Here is a 17,829-nt window from a genome sequence, read left to right as displayed (position 1 = left end):
AAATCAACTTCACTTTCTGTTCCTTTTTACTTTTCCCAACCTGCGATTGACGCCAATTGGATCACCAGGTGAGTGGTGGAATGGTGTTGAATTAGCCACGGCATTCAGGTAAAATGTGTGCCACGTGCACTGGCCCTGCTTCCATTGTGTGTCTTGGAGCTGCAGGAATGCTTTGTGGGTCACTGCCTCCGCTGTTTGCGTGGTCTTGTTTACTTCATATTTGCAACTGTGGTTCACGTGTCTCGTAGGTGGAAGCGAAACAACCAAGACATCAATGCAGACGACAGCCGCTACAGTATGATCGGTGGTAACCTGGTTATCAACAACCCAGAGAAGTCATTGGACCGTGGCAAATACCAGTGCTTGGCATCAAACAAATACGGGACCATTATCAGCAAAGAAGCTGAACTGCAGTTTGGGTGTAAGTACTTGCCGGGAAACCAAATGTTGTGCATGTTCCTATTTGCCACTTTTTCTTCTGTCTGTTGATCAAGGCTTTCTGAAAGCATTTTCTCATTAAATTAATCATCCCTCATTGACTCGCTATGTGTTCGGTTTCAGAACTCCAAAAGAAATGGGCCAATGACCATTTTTCTCCAGCAAAATATTTCAGTTACAATTGGGTCAAGAGCAGAGATTCTCAACCTTCCCTTCCCACTCACATCCCATCTTCAGCAATCCCTTACTGATCACAGAGCCCCGATGGCGTAGGGATTCCTGAGAGTGGGATGTGAGTTTAGGGTGTAGTTGAAAACCACTGTTCTAAGCCTTTGAAGATAGAGGCCAAGACTACTCAATCTCTTCCTGTACCAGGCCTTCCATCTCAGAAACGAATCTGGCGAGTCTTTGCTGCACCTCCTCTGCAGCTTTTGATAAGGAAACTAAAACGGCTCACTGTTCTCTAGCCATGGGTTTAAAAGCCTCCATCTGGTCGCCCCAAGTCTCTGCTGCGATCCACTTCGAAAGGTTGACTGTCCATCATTGTCGGTGACATTTTTGAGTCACATTGAGCATTGAAGAATGTAAAAATTAGTCAAGGACAGCAGGGTCGAACAGGGAAAATAAATAAGTCGTTATCTGAATCAAAATCACAGCCAATTGAAGTCATGGAACATAAATTGGACATCAGGCCCCAGCTTGTCGCTTTTTAATTTAGAGGGTTTTATTCTTTGAAAAGCCACTTGGGCTATTTTTGAATTAAAAGGATGTTTTCCCCCTCAATCTCTTACAGACCTCGAGAGGTTTCCAACTGACGAGCGTCAAGTGGTGAAGCCGAAGGAAGGGGTTGGTGCCGTGCTTTTGTGTGCTGCCCCTCCACACTTCCCAGGTAATTCCCAAACAGTTTCTAGCCATTCTGTAAACTTCCATCCTCCTCACCCTTCTATTTTTGACTTCTGTTTTCTTTCGCGATGACCTTCCCGCCAACTCCTCCCCCTGTGCCACCAACCAACCCGCCCCATCTCTCTCTGAATTATCCTGTCATTACACCAAGGATGCCAAGCTGCTTGACTCATTCAGCAATTTGGGGGACATGTTCTGCTTCTGTAGGAAAATTAATATCTCGCAGCACTGGATCTGATCCAAAAACTTGGAGATTGCTTGTTTCAATCACTGGAAAAGCTACTTCCCGACATTTCCTCTTACTTTCCAAGGGATTATTGGAATTATGAGGATCTGTCGCCACGTGTATGTGGATATTTTGATGCCTGTGAAATTCATTGTGTTTTTGGGGAACTTGTTAAGAGCAACATCTTTTTAATAGGGAAGTTAGTCTCAGCGTCAGTGACCATGATAATGACGAATCGATGTCAAAGTCACCCTTCAGTAGTGGCCTTCAGGGAAAGATGCTCATGAACTTGGGTGATTTCATATGTGACTCTGTACTGACCAGTGTAGTTGATACATCATTGCCCTCTAAAATGGTGGAGTAATCCACTCCATTCGGAGAGTGGCCATCGAGGGCCATGAATTGTACAGAAAACATACGGTGTGTTTACTTTCCCCTGTCGCCTTGTAAAGATAAAGGTTCCATTCTTGTCACATAATGATACATTTACAATGTAACATACATGAAATTCTGTGACTTTTGTCCATCGTAAGGCAGGCAGAGAGTCGTCACTTTGTCCCGCAGCACCCGCAGCACCTGGTGTTCCTGGGCGGTCTCCCCTCCAAGAACTGGCCAGGCCCAAGCTTAGCTTCCGAGATTGGACAATCTCAGGTGCAGTTTCTTGCAGCGGAAATAGCAAGGACTGAAAAATTTTAGTTTTGGGGCAAGATGAGCTAATTTCTCTTTTTAAATTATTTTTTATTTTATTTTTTTATTTTTCACACTATAAACCACATTGATCAAGATACATACATTTTCCTTTTCAAATATATACAGTGTCGTTTTCTCCCCCCCCTCCCTCTTCCCATCCCACCCTCCCTACCTCCCCTCCCATTCATTTAAAGTACAGAGTCTAAGATACATCAAACCCGTCAAACAATGTTGTCACTTAATAAAAATAAACAAGAAATTCCACTGAGTCAATTCTTTTCATTTCCTTCTCCTTCTGTCATTTTAAGTGGTAGATGTCCCCGGTAGGTTTTCTCTATTGTGTTTCATGTATGGCTCCCATATTTGTTCAAATATTATAATATTATTTCTTAAATTATATGTTATTTTTTCTAATGGAATACATTTATTCATTTCTATATACCATTGTTGTATTCTCAAATTATCTTCCAATTTCCAGGTTGACATAATACATTTTTTTGCTACGGGTAGGGCTATCCTAACAAATCTTTTTTGTGCACCATCCAAATCAAGTCCAAATTCTTTGTTTTTTATGTTACTTAGGAGGAAGATCTCTGGGTTTTTTGGTATATTGCTTTCTGTGGTGGGAAAAGCATCTTCATTCCCTTCTGTTGGTAGATTATCTTCCTCAATCATCTGATCATTTAAATATGGGATCTACTTTTGAGCTTTCCATATCCTGCCTCCCCAACCCAACTCCACTGCAGATGCCCTGTTCCCTACCCACAGCCTTCTCCCCATCACCTTAGCTTTTTTCTCTTCTACATGTACCCATCTCTTCTCACCTGTTTGCCTGATCTCCTACCCCTGTTCTTTCCTCCCTCCTCTCCTCCCCCTTCCCCCACCTTTATATTCAGGAGCCTGCCTGGTTTTGCTTATACCTGACTAAGGTCCCAGGCCCGAAATGTTGGTTACCCTGTGTCACCTGCTGATTTTCTCCAGTACATTTGCGTGGGGAATTTGACCCATGGTTTCTTGTTTAACTACAGGTACAGGATAACATTAGTTTTACCAAGTGAATGAATTCTTAGCTGACTGGTTCACCACCAACAACCTTGCACTCACTGTCACTCAAACCAGGAAGCTGATTGTTTACCAGGAAGGAAAAAACAGGTTTAGATCCAGTCAACATTAGAGGATCAGAAGTTGGGCAAATTATTAAGTTCTTCGGGGTCACTATTATCTTGGAGGATCTTTCCTGGACCCCACACACTAACGGCATCATGAAGAAAGCACGTCAGCGCCTCTACTTCCTCAGGAGTTTGCGGAGGTTAGGTATGACATTGGAAATCCTGGCAAATTCCTACAGAGGTGCGGTGGAAAGTGTGCTGACTTGGCTGCATCACGGTCTGGTATGGGGGACACCATTACCCCTGAGAATAAAGCCCTCCAAAAAGTAGTTGATCCAGCAACGGACATCACAGGCTAACCCCTACCCCACCATTGAGGACATCTACAGGGAACTCTGCCATCGGGGAGCAGCAGCGATTGTCAAGGATCCACACCACCCAGCACATGCTGCTCCCATCAGGAAAGAGGCAGAGGGGCCACAAGATTCGCACCACCACGTTCAGGAACAGCTGCTCCCCCTCCACCATCAGACTCCTCAACGACAAACTCAATCAAGGACTCATTTAAGGACTCTTACATATGCACTTTATTGTTTGTTTTTCTCTCTCTGTATCGCAGAGTCAGTTTTTTTACATTTCTTTATTTGTTTACATGTGTACATTGAGTGGTTATTTTTTTGCACTACTATGGTAATTCTGCATTGCCCACAGGAAAAATAATCTCATGGTTTGTATGTGATGCCATGTATGTATTCTGATAATAAATCTGAAAATCTCATTGTGTCTGCTGTCCATGAGTGAGAGATTGGATGCAATTTTTTTTAAATGAATGCTGGAATAAGGATTAGCACAGCTAAGATAGCAATGGTAGATCAAATCTGCTGGAATGAAATGTGCCCTGGCATCTTGACCCAATTCCCTGAGGGCTTTGTGACATCTCCAGTTTTCAGGTCAGCTGTGGCTATGAGAAATGTTCCGGTCCTGTGTGGATCTCGCACCATCTTGTGGCCATTATCCATCACTACATGGAAATGGCTGCTGAGCACCAGAAACTGTCCACAGGGTGTTGCAGCTCTTAACGTCAACACGAATTCAAGATTGTTAGTTCATCTGTTGGACACCATTGATATTTTGTAAATGGGGAGAAAAAAAGCAGATGCTGGAAGACCAGAATGAAAATTGGAGATGCTGGATAAGGTCGGCAAATAAGGTGGTGCCTGCAGTAAGAGGAAGGGTCAACGTTTTGGGTCAAACGACCTGTGCTGTTGGTGCTTCCAGCTGGACAATGATTCCAAAGTCCTTCAAGTGCCAATCTGCACAATCTGGGCTGTCAGTGGAACGAAAAGATGGGTGCAGCAGAACCTCAAGCTTTCAAAATTGGTTCTGACCTTGGGGACTTTGTTGGTTACAAATGAGAAAGCATTTCAGCTTCCTCACAGTGTGGAAGATTATTTGATGGTAATCCTGCCTTGACTGCAGGATAAAGACTGTGATGTCTAGTATGTCCTCTGAGAATACATTTGAAATTTGAAATCACTGTGGATGTGAGTACATTGGTTAGTAGACATGTAGGCAGATTACCACACTCCTCTTGGTCACCAGTGAAATGTAAGTCAGATGGGTAGAATGTTTTGTTAAAATGAGATATTGAAAATATTGAAAAAACCAGTTGGTCAGCACAGGTTTTCAGTAATTTTCAGGTGTTGACTAGTACTTGTATGGTTCTATGGTCCATGTGGACCGGAAGCTTTCCTTGGATTCACTCTCCTGAAGGCAGCTCGCACGTCATCTTCGGACACTGACGGCAGAATATCATCACAGTGGTTCATCATATAACTTGATGCAGAAATTCGAGGGGTGTTCCTGGCTCCCAGCAGCAACATCCAGGTTTTGTCTGTGGAAAAGTTTGTAACATGTTTTGTTAGAGTAAGGGGGCTCAGAGCCATTAAGTAGTTCAGCAAACAAAATCAATTTCTTCTGAAGACTTTCCGATCAGCGAACACAGAACTTCGGACAGAACGGACAGGATCTTTACCCAACAAGAGCCGAAAATGCAGCATGTGGAGGATGGTCTCATGATAGGCACTTGAAGCCGTATTTATTGGCACATGTCAATATGGTGGATACGGTGGGAAAGTTTATTCTGGGTATCATCTTGTGGTCACTCAATATGTCATACAGCAGTGAAAGAGAGTAGATTTAGGACAGAGATGAGGAAAAATAGTTTTTCCCAGAGAGTAGTGAATGTTTGGAATTCTCTAACCAGGGAAGTGGTTGAGGCTGCTTCATTAAACATATTTAAAATTCGGTTAGATAAATTTTTACATGATAGAGGAATTAGGGGATATGGGGAGAAGGAAGGTAGGTGGAGTTAGGTCATAAATTAGATCAGCCATGATCGTATTGAATGGCGGAGCAGGCTCGATGGGCCATTTTTGGCCTACTCCTGTTCCTACTTCCTATGTTCCTAAAATGTGGTCTGCAGTCGCTTGGATTGAGTGCAATGCATAAATGTGCTGGATAAACTCAGCATCCATTGGAAGTGTATCTGTACCTGAAGGAAGGCCCAGGCCTGAAACGTTGGTTACTTCCTCTGAATGACCTGCTGATGCAGGAAATGCCCAGTTTTCTCCAGGGGAAGGTGTGGGGTTAATGTACTTCAAAATCTGTGTTAGCCTTTGGTTTCCACCCTCCACTGAGCTCTGGCTTCATGGCAGATTTGGATTGGTTTCCCCACAGATGACCTCACCTATCGCTGGCTGTTGAACTTCTTCCCCATGTTCATTGTGTCTGGCGAACGCCACTTCGTTTCCCAGACCACCGGAAACCTCTACATCGCGAAAGTGGAGCACACGGACTTGGGCAATTACTCTTGCATGGTCAGCAGTCCTTCCATATCCAAAAGCGTCTTCAGCAAGTACATCCCCCTCGTCCCTCAAACTGGAGGTGAGAATTTTGCATGCAATTTCCCCTGAATATTTTGCTTCTCAGGAGAATTGATACTTTTTTTTGCAGAGAGAATTTATTTTAGATTATGAGTTAGTTACCAAGGATCTTCAGGATATGACAGGTAGATTATATAAATATCAGGATGTCACAAACTTGGGTTCAATTGCATATGATAACAGTGCAGACTGGGAGTTTCTATTGGAGGATCATCTGCTTGGAATAATTGCTGCTGGGTATTTATTACAGTCCTCAACACCCTGGCACTATATGCATGAATAAAATCTGCCTTTTAATTTTGCTTAGGGGTTAAAGTAGGTGTCTTGTTAGATGCTTGTGGAAATCATCCCAGTGTCCCTCCCTTTAGAACATAGAACAATACAGACCCTTCAGCCTTCAATGTTGTACTGACCCATATATTCCCTTTTTCAATATTTTTATTAACTTCATTTTGCAAATAAGTAAATAAACATGAATAGAACAATAATCAAATGTATATGATACTAATATCAGTAATGACAAAAGCTAGTTTCATTTAAAAAAAAAGTACATGCAAAAAGTAAAAAACGAGTAACTGGCAAATCTACAAATTCGACCCCTACCTACAGAGGTCATTGGTAAAAGTACATCATCCACCCTCTGATAATGGGAAAAAAAATTGTATACCTGACACCTCGCATTTCTTGAAATTTTGGAAGGGGCAGCAATTTCATTCTGCATTCTTGGCCAAGTACAGGGGAGTCTCAATTCTGAGCGATCGGTCAGTGCCGTTTATTAAGCACGAGGTTATCACTGACACTAATGGCCGTTTTTTAAAATCTTGTCCCGTAAACTTTATAACAGACCTTATGTTTTTGGACCTCATACTGATGACCCTCATTTTTTTTAAAAAAAAAAGCTTTTTTCTCTTCTACTGGACTTAAATTTATATTCTTTGATCATACCCAGCAACTTGATTTGTTGGCTGTACCCTGTCCTTCTTAAATTGCTAACCTAAACAATTATGCTCATCAGTTCCTTTTCTTTACACTCTGGTGTTATGGATGTATGGAGAGTTTTGAAAAAGAGCCATCTTAAATCTAATGGGGTCTGGTTGTGTGAGTACGGTGGAGTGAAGATAGATGTATGGAGATTTCTCCATCCTACGACAAAGAATTTTTCTTTTCTCCCTAACATCCACCATACCTATTCTCGTATTGATCACTTTCTTATAGACCAACAACTGATTTCTTCTGTTGATTCCTCTACTTATGAAACTGTAGTAATTTTTGATCATCCTCCTGTCATCTTGTCTATTAATGTACGAGATTTGCCTAAAATACCCAAGCAGTGGCGATTTAATACTATATTACTATCAGACCCAAAGTTTTTGAAATTTATTTAAGATCAAATTGCTTTTTTTTTCCAGTAAAAATTCTACTCCAGAACCACCCTGTTTAGTAGTTTGGGATGCTTTTAAGGCCTTCATTAGAGGTCAAATAATTTATTATATGGCCAATGATTTTTTTTTTAAATGAAAGCTAATTCTGAGAAAGATGACTTTGCTAATCAAATTAAACATATTGATCAACAATATGCTTTAACTCCGAAAAACAGGGTCAAAATTAAAACTGACATGGCTTATTTCTTACGAACCTATACAGACTCAACTTTTAAAAAGTAAATCTAAACTCTCTGTTCATGGAGATAAGGCAGGGAAACTATTAACTAGCCAAATTAAAAGTTATACAGCTAAATGACTTATTACAGTGATCCATAAGTCCTTTAAGCTCTCCTAAGGCCTTTCTTAAGCTCCTTCCTGACTACCATATACTTCTCATGAGCCCTTCCTGTTTCATGCTTCCTCTATCTAATGTATGCTTCCTTCTTCCTCTTGACTTGTTGCCTGATCTGTTTTGTCAGCCACAGTTCCAGTGATACAAGCCTATTTTGAACCCTGCACAAGTGGTCCCTTAACTTCCTCTGCATTACTTCTGTGCTTTCACCCTTGAACACCTGTTTCCAATTTACTCTTATTAGTTCCTGCCTCATCCCTTTGTAATTCACCCCTCCCAGTTAAGCACTTACCCATTTTGACTGTTTTTATCCTTTTCCATAGCTATGTTGAAGCTAAGGGAGTTATGGTTATTTTTACCAAAATGCTCCCCCACATACTGTCAGGAATCCTTCTTGAACACACCTGACAAATTCAGCCTATCTATCCCTCTTGCAGTCAGGAGGTGCCAGTCAATATTGGAGAAGTTGAAATCACCCATAACTACGACCCTGTATTTCCTTACCATTCCAAAATCTGCTTGCTTATCTGCTCGTCAGTGTCCTGAGGGCTATTCCTGTTACAGTGATAGCTCCCTTCCTATTTCTGACTTCCACCCACGCTGACTTAGTGGACATTCCCTCTACAGCGACTTTTCTTTCTATAGCCGTGAAACTATCCCTGACCAATAATGCTACTCCCCCCACCCCCATTTTCTACCTCCCATCCTATTCCTTTTAAGAGACCTAAACCCAGGTTACTGCCTCAGCCAATCTTGCCCTTCCTCCAGCCAAGTTTCAGTAACGGCCACAACATTGTAGTTCCAAGTACTAATCCATGCTTTAAGTTCATCCCCTTTATTCCTAATACTCCTAGCATTGAAATAGACACATTTCAATCCTTCCAACTGTCTACCTTAAATGTTTTGTCCCCTGCCTGTCCTTCCTCACCAACTCAGAGCACAGAGCATCATGCTTTTGTCATTCTACCCTAATCTCTGCCCTCACATTCTGATTCCAATGCCCCCGCCAAACCAGTTTAAACCCTTCCCAACAGCTCTCACAAAAACTTGCCCATCAGGATATTGGTCCCCCTCCAGTTCAGGTGCAGCTCATCCTTTTTGTACAGGTCAGACCTCCTCCAGAAGAGATCCCAGTAATCCACTAATCCAATCCTTCAGCCATGCTTTCATCTGTCATAACTTCTTGTTCCTACCCTCTCTGGCGTGTGGCACAGGCAGCAATCCTGAGATTACCACCCTCAAGGTCCTACTTTTTAACTTTCCTAACTCCCTATCTTCCCTCTTCAGGACCTCATCCCTACTCCTATCTATGTCATTGGTCTCCACATAGACCACATCATCTGGCTGCTCACCCTCCCCCTCCAGAATCCTGTGAACTCAATCAGAAATGACCTTGACCCCTCTCCTTCCCTGAAAGCTGCTCTTAGCTCAATGGCCTCCCATCAGATATGGGTCGAAAATTGATCACGCGGCAGGAGGCATCATAGGTGTCAGCTTTGGCTGCTTGGCAAGGGTGGGGACCTCTCTTTGACCTTCAGAGCAGATGTTTCCTGAGCTGGGAACAGTCTGATATGGTATTAGAGGGGCTCTGGCCTGCAACAAGGGTTTCAGCTTGTTTTGATGGGAAAGAATTGCAATTTTGTCCTCAGCCCAGGTCGTTAGCAGATCTACTATGAGGACAGCTTTCACCATTCTGCTCCAACTCGGGTCAAGAGCCCACTCGTGATGTTTTATTTCCAGAGCAGTAGGCACACCAGGACCTCGTGTTTCATGCTTTTACCAGAATTAAGATGCATATTCAAGGGCAGGGTGGGACAGGCACTACAAACCTCCCGATTTCTGCCTCATTTCCAAAGCATCGGGACAGAAAATAATGGGAACACTTTGGTGTGCCCAGAGATTCTGTGGAGAATGGAATGGTGCTAATATTTCTGGACAGTGACTATTTATGATGTCAGCGACAGGAGGAGAATTAAGAATAGGATTCGTGTAACTGAGTGATTGACGGGTTCAGAAATTCCATGGTGATTCCATTCAGGACAGGTTCATTCTCCACAGTCACTGACTGTTCCTTGTTTATCCTCAATTTATCTCCCGGCCACCTTATGTTTGAACAGATTGAACCATCAATTTTAGCTCATTGGAATTACTGTTAAACGATTGGTGAAGGTGATTAAAGAGTTTTCATTGTTTGGTGACCTTGCCCCACTGTTGCTCAAATCACAGTCAGTGATCAGAAATTACTCTCGCTCTAGCTGACCTGTGTGGTTTAAATTTCAGGAGTGGTGAAACGATACCCTGCTGACATTCGGGTGAAGTTCAGTGACACCCAAGTCCTGATGGGTCAAAATCTAACTCTGGAATGCTTTGCACTGGGAAAGTAAGTATGAAGCTTAAGGCCACTGCAGTGCGCGAGGCTACGGAGTTCACCCTTGCTCTGACTCTTCTTCCCACATGCAGGTATTAGTGAAGCATGGGGCACCCAGAGAATCGGGGAGGCCAGACAGCCCCTCAAACCTGCTCTCCCAGTTGAATCCTGATCTATAGCTCACTTCAGTTCCATATCCTGTGAAAACTATTGCTCATCAGTCTGATCTTTGTTTATGAAAATGTATCGCCTGTGGTCCGGAGAGTTTAGGATCTCTGATATACTGTAGGAGCATGCTTCCTAATGTACTTCACTTGTTTTGATTGGAAAGAATTGCAATTTTGTCCTCAGCCCAGGTCGTTAGCAGATCTACTATGAGGACAGCTTTCACCATTCTGCTCCAACTCGGGTCAAGAGCCCACTCGTGATGTTTTATGTGATTGTATGTGATTGTAAGATTTTCTCCTCTCACTTTTGAATCAGCCCAGGAGGAAATAGCTTCTCTGCACTTACATCCCCCATTCCCCACCCCCCACCCCCGTTCTTTAATTGTTGATTGCTTGGATTATCTATTTAACTCCTTGTTCTAAATTGGCGTTCGATGCATGAAGCTGGGTGGGTCGAAGGTTCTATCTCAGTGCTGTACGCCGTCACCTTCTCAAGGGCAATTGCCGATGTGCAATTAAACCAGAGCCTGTAAAGGGCACATCACTCGCGAGAAGCCAAAGCAGATCATACCTTCCCCTTTCACCCTTAACCCATGTCCTCTAGTTTTTAATCTCATCTACCTCAGTAGAAAAAGCCTGCTTTCATTTTCTCTATCTATACCTATCCCATACCCAACCTCTAGCAAATCTCCCTTTGTTCCACTGTGCTCCAGGGAATAAACCCCTAACCTGTTTAATCTTTCACTGTAACTCAGTTCTTCAAGTCCTGGCAACATCTTGGTAAATCTACTTTGCACTCTTTCAGTCTTATCAACATCCCTCCTGTAGTTAATGAAAAAAAAATGCACACAACACTCCATATTTGGCCTCACCATTGCACACTTCACCATAACATCCCAACTCAATGCTTTGATTTATAAAGGCCAAAATCTTTATTTATGATCCTGTCTACCTACTTTCAGAGAATGATGTATCTGCATTCTCAGATCCCTCTGTGTTGCAGCATTCCTCAGTGCCCTACTGTTACAGTCCTACCTTGGTTTGCCCTTCCAAAGTTACACACCTCATACTTATCTGCATTAAACTCCACCTGCCGTTTTGCAGCCTATTTTGGCAGCTGGTCCAGATCCCTCTCCAAGCTTTGAAAACCTTTCCCACTGTCCACTACAGCTCCAATATTTATGTCATGCGCAAATTTGCAGATCCAATTTACCCCATTATCGCCCAGATCGTTGATAAACAACATTGAACCCAGCACTGATCCTTGAGGCACACCACTAGCCACAGGGCTCCAGTCAGAGAGGCAATCACCCACTAACACTCTCTGGCTTCTCCCATAAAGCCAATTTTCAATCCAATTATCTGCATCATCATGCACACCGAGCAACTAAACCTTGACTAAAATCCATCTAGACTACATCTTCGGTCTTTCCTTCATCAATCTTTCTGGTAACCTCCTCAAAAACTCTGTAAGATTGATTAAACATGGTTTACCACACACAAAACCATTTTGACAATCCCTAATCAGTCCCTATCTATCCATTTACTTGTAAACTGATCTTTTAGAACACTTCCAATAAAAGGCTTACTGGCCTATAATTTCCCAGATTATTTAAAGATTATTTTTCAACACCAGAACAAAGTGATCTACCCTCCAGTCCTCTGGCACCTTACTCGTCACTAAGGATATGTTAAATATATCTGCAATTTCCACCCTCAAGGTCCAAGAGAATACCTTGTCAGGCCCTGGGGATTTAGCCATCTTCATTTGACTTCAGACAGCAATCACCTCCTCCTCTTTAACCTGTTTGTTTGCCTCACTTCTGTAGACTGTGCGCCAGTTTCCAAAGTAAATACTGATGCAAAAAAAAACACATTTAAGATCTCTCCCATCTCTCCATCCACTCTGATCTTCAAGAGGACCAATGTTTCCCCTTACTATCCTTTTACTCTTAATATAACTGTAGAAGCCTTTGGATTTTCCCTCACCTTGTCTGAAAATCACCTCTGAGCTCAGCTTGCTGCCATAAATCCAGTTCTTTATTAATGTTAACATTGGAGGATGATTTTCCCCAGGCAGATGGGTAGGCAGTTATGCAGTAAGAAGAGATTCCAATTAAATGGAATGCATGGTCTGGAAGGTCGTGGTTTAACTTCAAGACAGGGCAATTGGAAAGAGGGTGGGATTCTGTTTTCAGCATCCAGTGGTCTCTCGACAGGCTTCTTCACTGCTGTTTGGTTCTCGAAGGTATCTGGGCAGCAACTGTGCAGACATGGTAACACGTGGGAAGCTATCTTCAATCATCTGACATGAGCTGAGAAAAAATTTGGTACCCCTGTCTCCTGAGGGGGCCAAAGTTAAAGCAAGTCCGGCATGGGGGCAGGATCAGAGTGTCACGGAGTAAGGCTTCTCTGGGTGAGCTCTGCAGTCACTGTTCTCTCAATCAGAGCTGTTTACCACCACATTGTTTTGAAGGTAAAACAATCTACATACTGGTTTTTGGTAACTACTCTCTCTTCTCCATACCCCCCTCCCCCATGCTCCTCCCCTTTTTTCCTTATCTCCACATCTCTCTTCACCCTCTCCTTGTCTCTCTATATTCATTGTCCCTCCCTTTCTCTCCTTCCTCACCCCCTTGTGGACTCGATCACTTCCTCCATCCCGTGTTCCCCTCTCCCCTTGCCTCTCTTCCCTCAGCCCGATTCCGCAAATTGAATGGCGGAAGGTGGGAGGCAGCCTGCCCAGCAGCGCTGAGCTGCTCAAGTTCAACACTGTCCTGAAGCTGTCGAACATCCAGCCCGAGGACGAGGGAACCTACGAGTGTGAGGCCAGAAACTCGAAGGGAAAAGACCACATCAAAGGATTGCTGACCGTGCACGGTAAGAGCACCCTACCAACAAACTCAACTCCAGGAGTCTGGGGCTTTGCTCTTCCTTGCTGGTTCTGCTCCTGTCCAGTGAGATCACTGGCAAAGCCTCCACATGAACATCCAGCTTCAGAGAAGAGGCAGAAAAAATTTGCTGGATTTATTCTGGGAAAGGGACCCTGGGGAGTCTCAAGTTCATTGAGGTTTGATAAAGGCATTTGAGATTTTTCATTGAATAACTATCAATCTATTTCACTGGAGGGATATTCTGTGTGAGACTCATCACCATTTTTCGGAAAAGAACAAGGATAAGTTCCATGTGTCTTTATGCTGTTACAATTTATAACTTAATCCCAGATAGCTGCTGGATGCAGATCTTGCAATAACTTTAAAAAAGAGGGAATTAAATAGGTTCAAGGTTCCTTTTTATTGTAATGTAATTAAACATTAAAAAAATGTAATGTACATGATATACTTCAACTTTTGTCTTATGTAAGGCAAACAAAGAGTTGCCATGAGTATTGCCCAGCACCCTGAACAAGAGGAGAAAGAGAAGCAAATAAGAGCCCCTTCAGAATCACCGAGTTTCCAGCGCTCTGGCAGTCTCTACAACTGCACCGACTCCTGTTTGATTCATCACCAAGCTAAGCTCCAGATCCAAACTTCTGACACAATCAGGAAGCCTCCGGTGCCCGAGGCCCTTCGGGAGCCCTTCTTGCCCTCAGCCCCCCCCTCTTGAATCCTTGCTCCGATACCTGGTTCCCATGAGGCAGGCTCCAGGAGCCCATGTGGCTCCTTCATCTGCAACCTGTGTGGGTTCCTCAGCTGCTGGTGCTATTGCTGGTTCATCATCGTAATCATCTAGGGTTGTCTCCTCTGATTCTCCTTCTCAACAGGGGTGGGGTGGGAGGGTGTTCTCCACATTTCTGGTGCCCTGCACTGGTCTGCTGCTTTCCCAGAGTCTGCAACCCCTCATAGCTGCTGCCAGTCACAGGCGCTGCCATCTTGGGTACAGATGCCGCAGTTGCAGGATTTTACTTACAAGCATTGTTGGCTCCTTTAACAAGCTGTTTAAAGCCTGCATGGAGCGGCTGACATTAGAAGTGGGTGGTTGAAACCTTCTGATTCTGCTCTCCCAGGTCTGCGCCAGTAGCAGTGCTAAGCAAAGGGGTAAATGTAGAGAGATGTGCCTTGCAGCTTCATTCTTTCACAGAGCCTGCAGGAGTATGGTTCAGCAATTTCATTGGTCATGTTTTCTGCCTTATGGGAATGTCATGTATCCAAGAATTAATATTGCAAATTCCCCTTGTTCATCGATGTTCCTCGCTGCCCTTTGTATGTTAACACCTATTCTAGCAATCTCTCACAGCTCAAATTCCATTGGATTTCTGAATCCTTAAAGTCTTTTGACCATTCAGTCATCTTGTTGTGCGATAGAAAGAAACGTACTAACATAACCAAGTAGAAAAACTTCGCACTGGCTGAAGCCAGAGGCTGAATTCAATGGCTTCTCCTGGCCCAGCTTCCCTCAATTCCACCCCTACAGCCGGTATAAGATTTCATAATTATACGTAGAGAGTTCGATTCTCCACTACATGATCTTATCATTTTTTTATTTTACCCCACTTTTTGATGTTAAACATAAACTCAATGACCCTCTGGCCTGTCAGCAGGGTAAATGGTCTACCAGCCCAATAATGCCTCCAGTGGCGCACAGCTTCCACTGTGGCCTGCGCCTCTTTCTCAATTGCCGAGTGCCTGAATTCCAGGCCCTGGAGTGTTCTAGAGAAAAATGCCACTGACTGTCTGCCTGATTCAGCGTGGCTGCAAGGGCAACATCAGAGGTATCACTTTCCACTTGGAATGGGATGGATTCATCAATGGCCTGCATCGCCGCCTTGGCAATCTCATCCTTGATGCCCTCAAAGGTGTTACGAGCCTCTGCTGATGGGGGAAAGTCTTGTCTTCTCCGGGCCTTGTCCGTGTAATTGAGGACCCATTGGGTGTAATAGGAAAAGAACCCAAGGCACCTTTTCAGGGCTTTCAGGTTCTAGGGCAACGGGAATTCCCTAAGGGGGCGCATTCTCTCGGGGTCCAGTAACACCAGCCATAAAGTGCCCTTTCGTTTTACAATTTGAACAGACTGCGTTCCTGGCCAGGCAGAACTTCTGGGGGCACCTGGCCAGCCCACAGAATCAGCACACTTCACGGCCCTGGCCATCGGTGCCATATCCCAACATGGCAGCACCCTGATTCCCTATGTGGATGCCAGACCTCGGGCGGTGTAAGCCTCACAGCTTTGCACTGCAGTATCCATTGCTTCCGCCAAGTCCAGTACTTCTTGCAACATGCAGTTACCTTATTCCAGGAGTCGTTGACGAACCTGGGATGATAGTATGTCTGTCAGCAGTCCGTCCCACATCAGCTTGTCGGCATAATTGGGGGATCTCACCGCAGTACACCCACAGGCTCTAACCAGCTCTCTCATTGCTTGCGTGAAGTGTGCAAAGGGCTCCTCAGGGGCTTGATGCCAGGTCATTCATTTGTACCTCGCAAACATTAGGTTGGGGTCCCGTATTACTTCTGCAGCAGGGCCATTGACTTGTCCTATGTTCGGCTGTCTCTAATTATTCAAAACACCCGATCACCCACAGATTCAAACAGGAGATCATAGTTATCTTCAACATCCCTTAGGCTGTGGCGGTGCATGAACGTCTGCGACCCGTGCAGCCAACTCTCAAAGATAACGACTGCATTGGATTCCCTGAATTCAAACATTAGCGTGGTCAGCCGACAAACTTCTCCCATTACCCATGGCCGAGTTGATGCAGACCCCAGGGGTGCATCTGCTACTGCACCACGTGGCTGGGTTGACACCACCTTCTGTGGGTTGGGTAACTAGGCATTTTCCTGATCGCTGCTGCCCTGTCCTGTATGCTGAGTTTCCATGGCTTTTGTTTTGTTAATTAAATTGTGGAACACATAGTAATCGTGTCAACATGATGGAGTGATTAAATGGCTTTAATTACCAAAAACCAGAGCATCGCTGATACATGACTTGGCCAGATTCCAGGTACAGGAGTAAGAGAGGGCAAGTCCAGGCATGTCAGCCTTTATTGGGAAATCCATGAAGGACCCTGAGGAGAGGTAAGAGAAAGTGAGGGAGGTTCAGATTGGCCAGTCCATAAATCTATACAAATGCCTTTCACCATAAGTATCACCTCTCCCACTGGTCTATCCAACTTCTCTCACCTCCTTCCGTCCAGTAACCTGGTACCTCTTGTCCTTTGGTACACCCCTTCCAACAAGACCCAATAAAGGGTCTGATTGACCTGAAACGTTGACTCTCCTTGAGTTTGACTTGACCTGCGAACAACCTTTTCCTCACGCTATTGAACAAATGAGAAAACTTTTGAGATTTAAGCACAATTGACTTTTTAACATTTGAGTTAAGTGGCTTTGACTTTTTAACATTTGAGTTAAGTGGCTTTGAATTGGCTGGAGATGACATCTTTCTCACCACTACACACAGCCAACCCCATCCTGAGCACCGCACACCAGAATACCACATCCTGAATCGCAAAAAGTTAGGTTGCAGGTGCAGCAGGTTATTAAGAAAGCAAATGGAATGTTGGCCTTCATCGCTAGAGGAATTGAATTCAGGAGTAGGGAGGTAATGTTGCAACTGTATAAGGTACTGGTGAGATCGCACCTGGAGTACTGTGTCCAGTTCTGGTCTCCATATTTGAGGAAGGATATACTGGCTTTGGAGACGGTCCGGAGGAGATTTACTAGGTTGATCCCTGGGATGAAGGGGTTGACTTATGATGAAAGATTGTATCTAGATTGTATCTAAGATTGTATCCGCTCGAGTTCAGAAGAATGAGAGGAGATATTATAGAAACATATAGGATTATGAATGGGAATGGATAGGATAGATGTAGGAAGGTTTTTTTGAGCTGGCCGGGGAAACTAAAATGAGAGGACGCAGTCTCAAGATTCGGAGGAGTAGATTTAGGACAGAGATGAGGAAAAATAGTTTTTCCCAGAGAGTAGTGAATGTTTGGAATTCTCTAACCAGGGAAGTGGTTGAGGCTGCCTCATTAAACATATTTAAAATTCAGTTAGATAAATTTTTACATGATAGAGGAATTAGGGGATATGGGGAGAAGGCAGGTAGGTGGAGTTAGGTCATAAATTCGATCAGCCATGATCGTATTGAATGGAGGAGCAGGCTCGATAGGCCACTTTTGGCCTACTCCTGTTCCTACTTCCTATGTTCCTATGTTCCACACAGCAAACCCCATCCTGACAACCAGACACAGGAAACCCCATCCTGA

At 44.0% G+C, this 17,829-nt stretch overlaps 1 protein-coding gene across 5 annotated transcripts in view; it reads left to right on the top strand.

Moving 5' to 3' along the window:
- The window catches only part of LOC138745797 (contactin-1-like), a 314,963-nt gene that overhangs the window by 18,096 nt on the left and 279,038 nt on the right, over positions 1-17,829 (top strand). For all 5 annotated transcript variants that reach the window (XR_011346518.1, XR_011346517.1, XM_069903109.1 and 2 more), the window contains exons 3-7: positions 249-421; positions 1,232-1,327; positions 6,106-6,312; positions 10,368-10,467; positions 13,321-13,502. Coding sequence is in view for 3 of the 5 variants with exons in the window: in XM_069903109.1 (XP_069759210.1) it covers positions 249-421; positions 1,232-1,327; positions 6,106-6,312; positions 10,368-10,467; positions 13,321-13,502 (758 nt within the window). In the remaining 2 variants the exon portion in view is untranslated. The remainder of the gene's footprint in view (positions 1-248; positions 422-1,231; positions 1,328-6,105; positions 6,313-10,367; positions 10,468-13,320; positions 13,503-17,829) is intronic.

This window comes from Narcine bancroftii, chromosome 11 (assembly GCF_036971445.1).
Source record: "Narcine bancroftii isolate sNarBan1 chromosome 11, sNarBan1.hap1, whole genome shotgun sequence".
Lineage (NCBI taxonomy): Eukaryota > Metazoa > Chordata > Chondrichthyes > Torpediniformes > Narcinidae > Narcine > Narcine bancroftii.
Note: the sequence above shows the minus strand (reverse complement) of the source record. Positions and strands in the feature narration are given on the sequence as shown.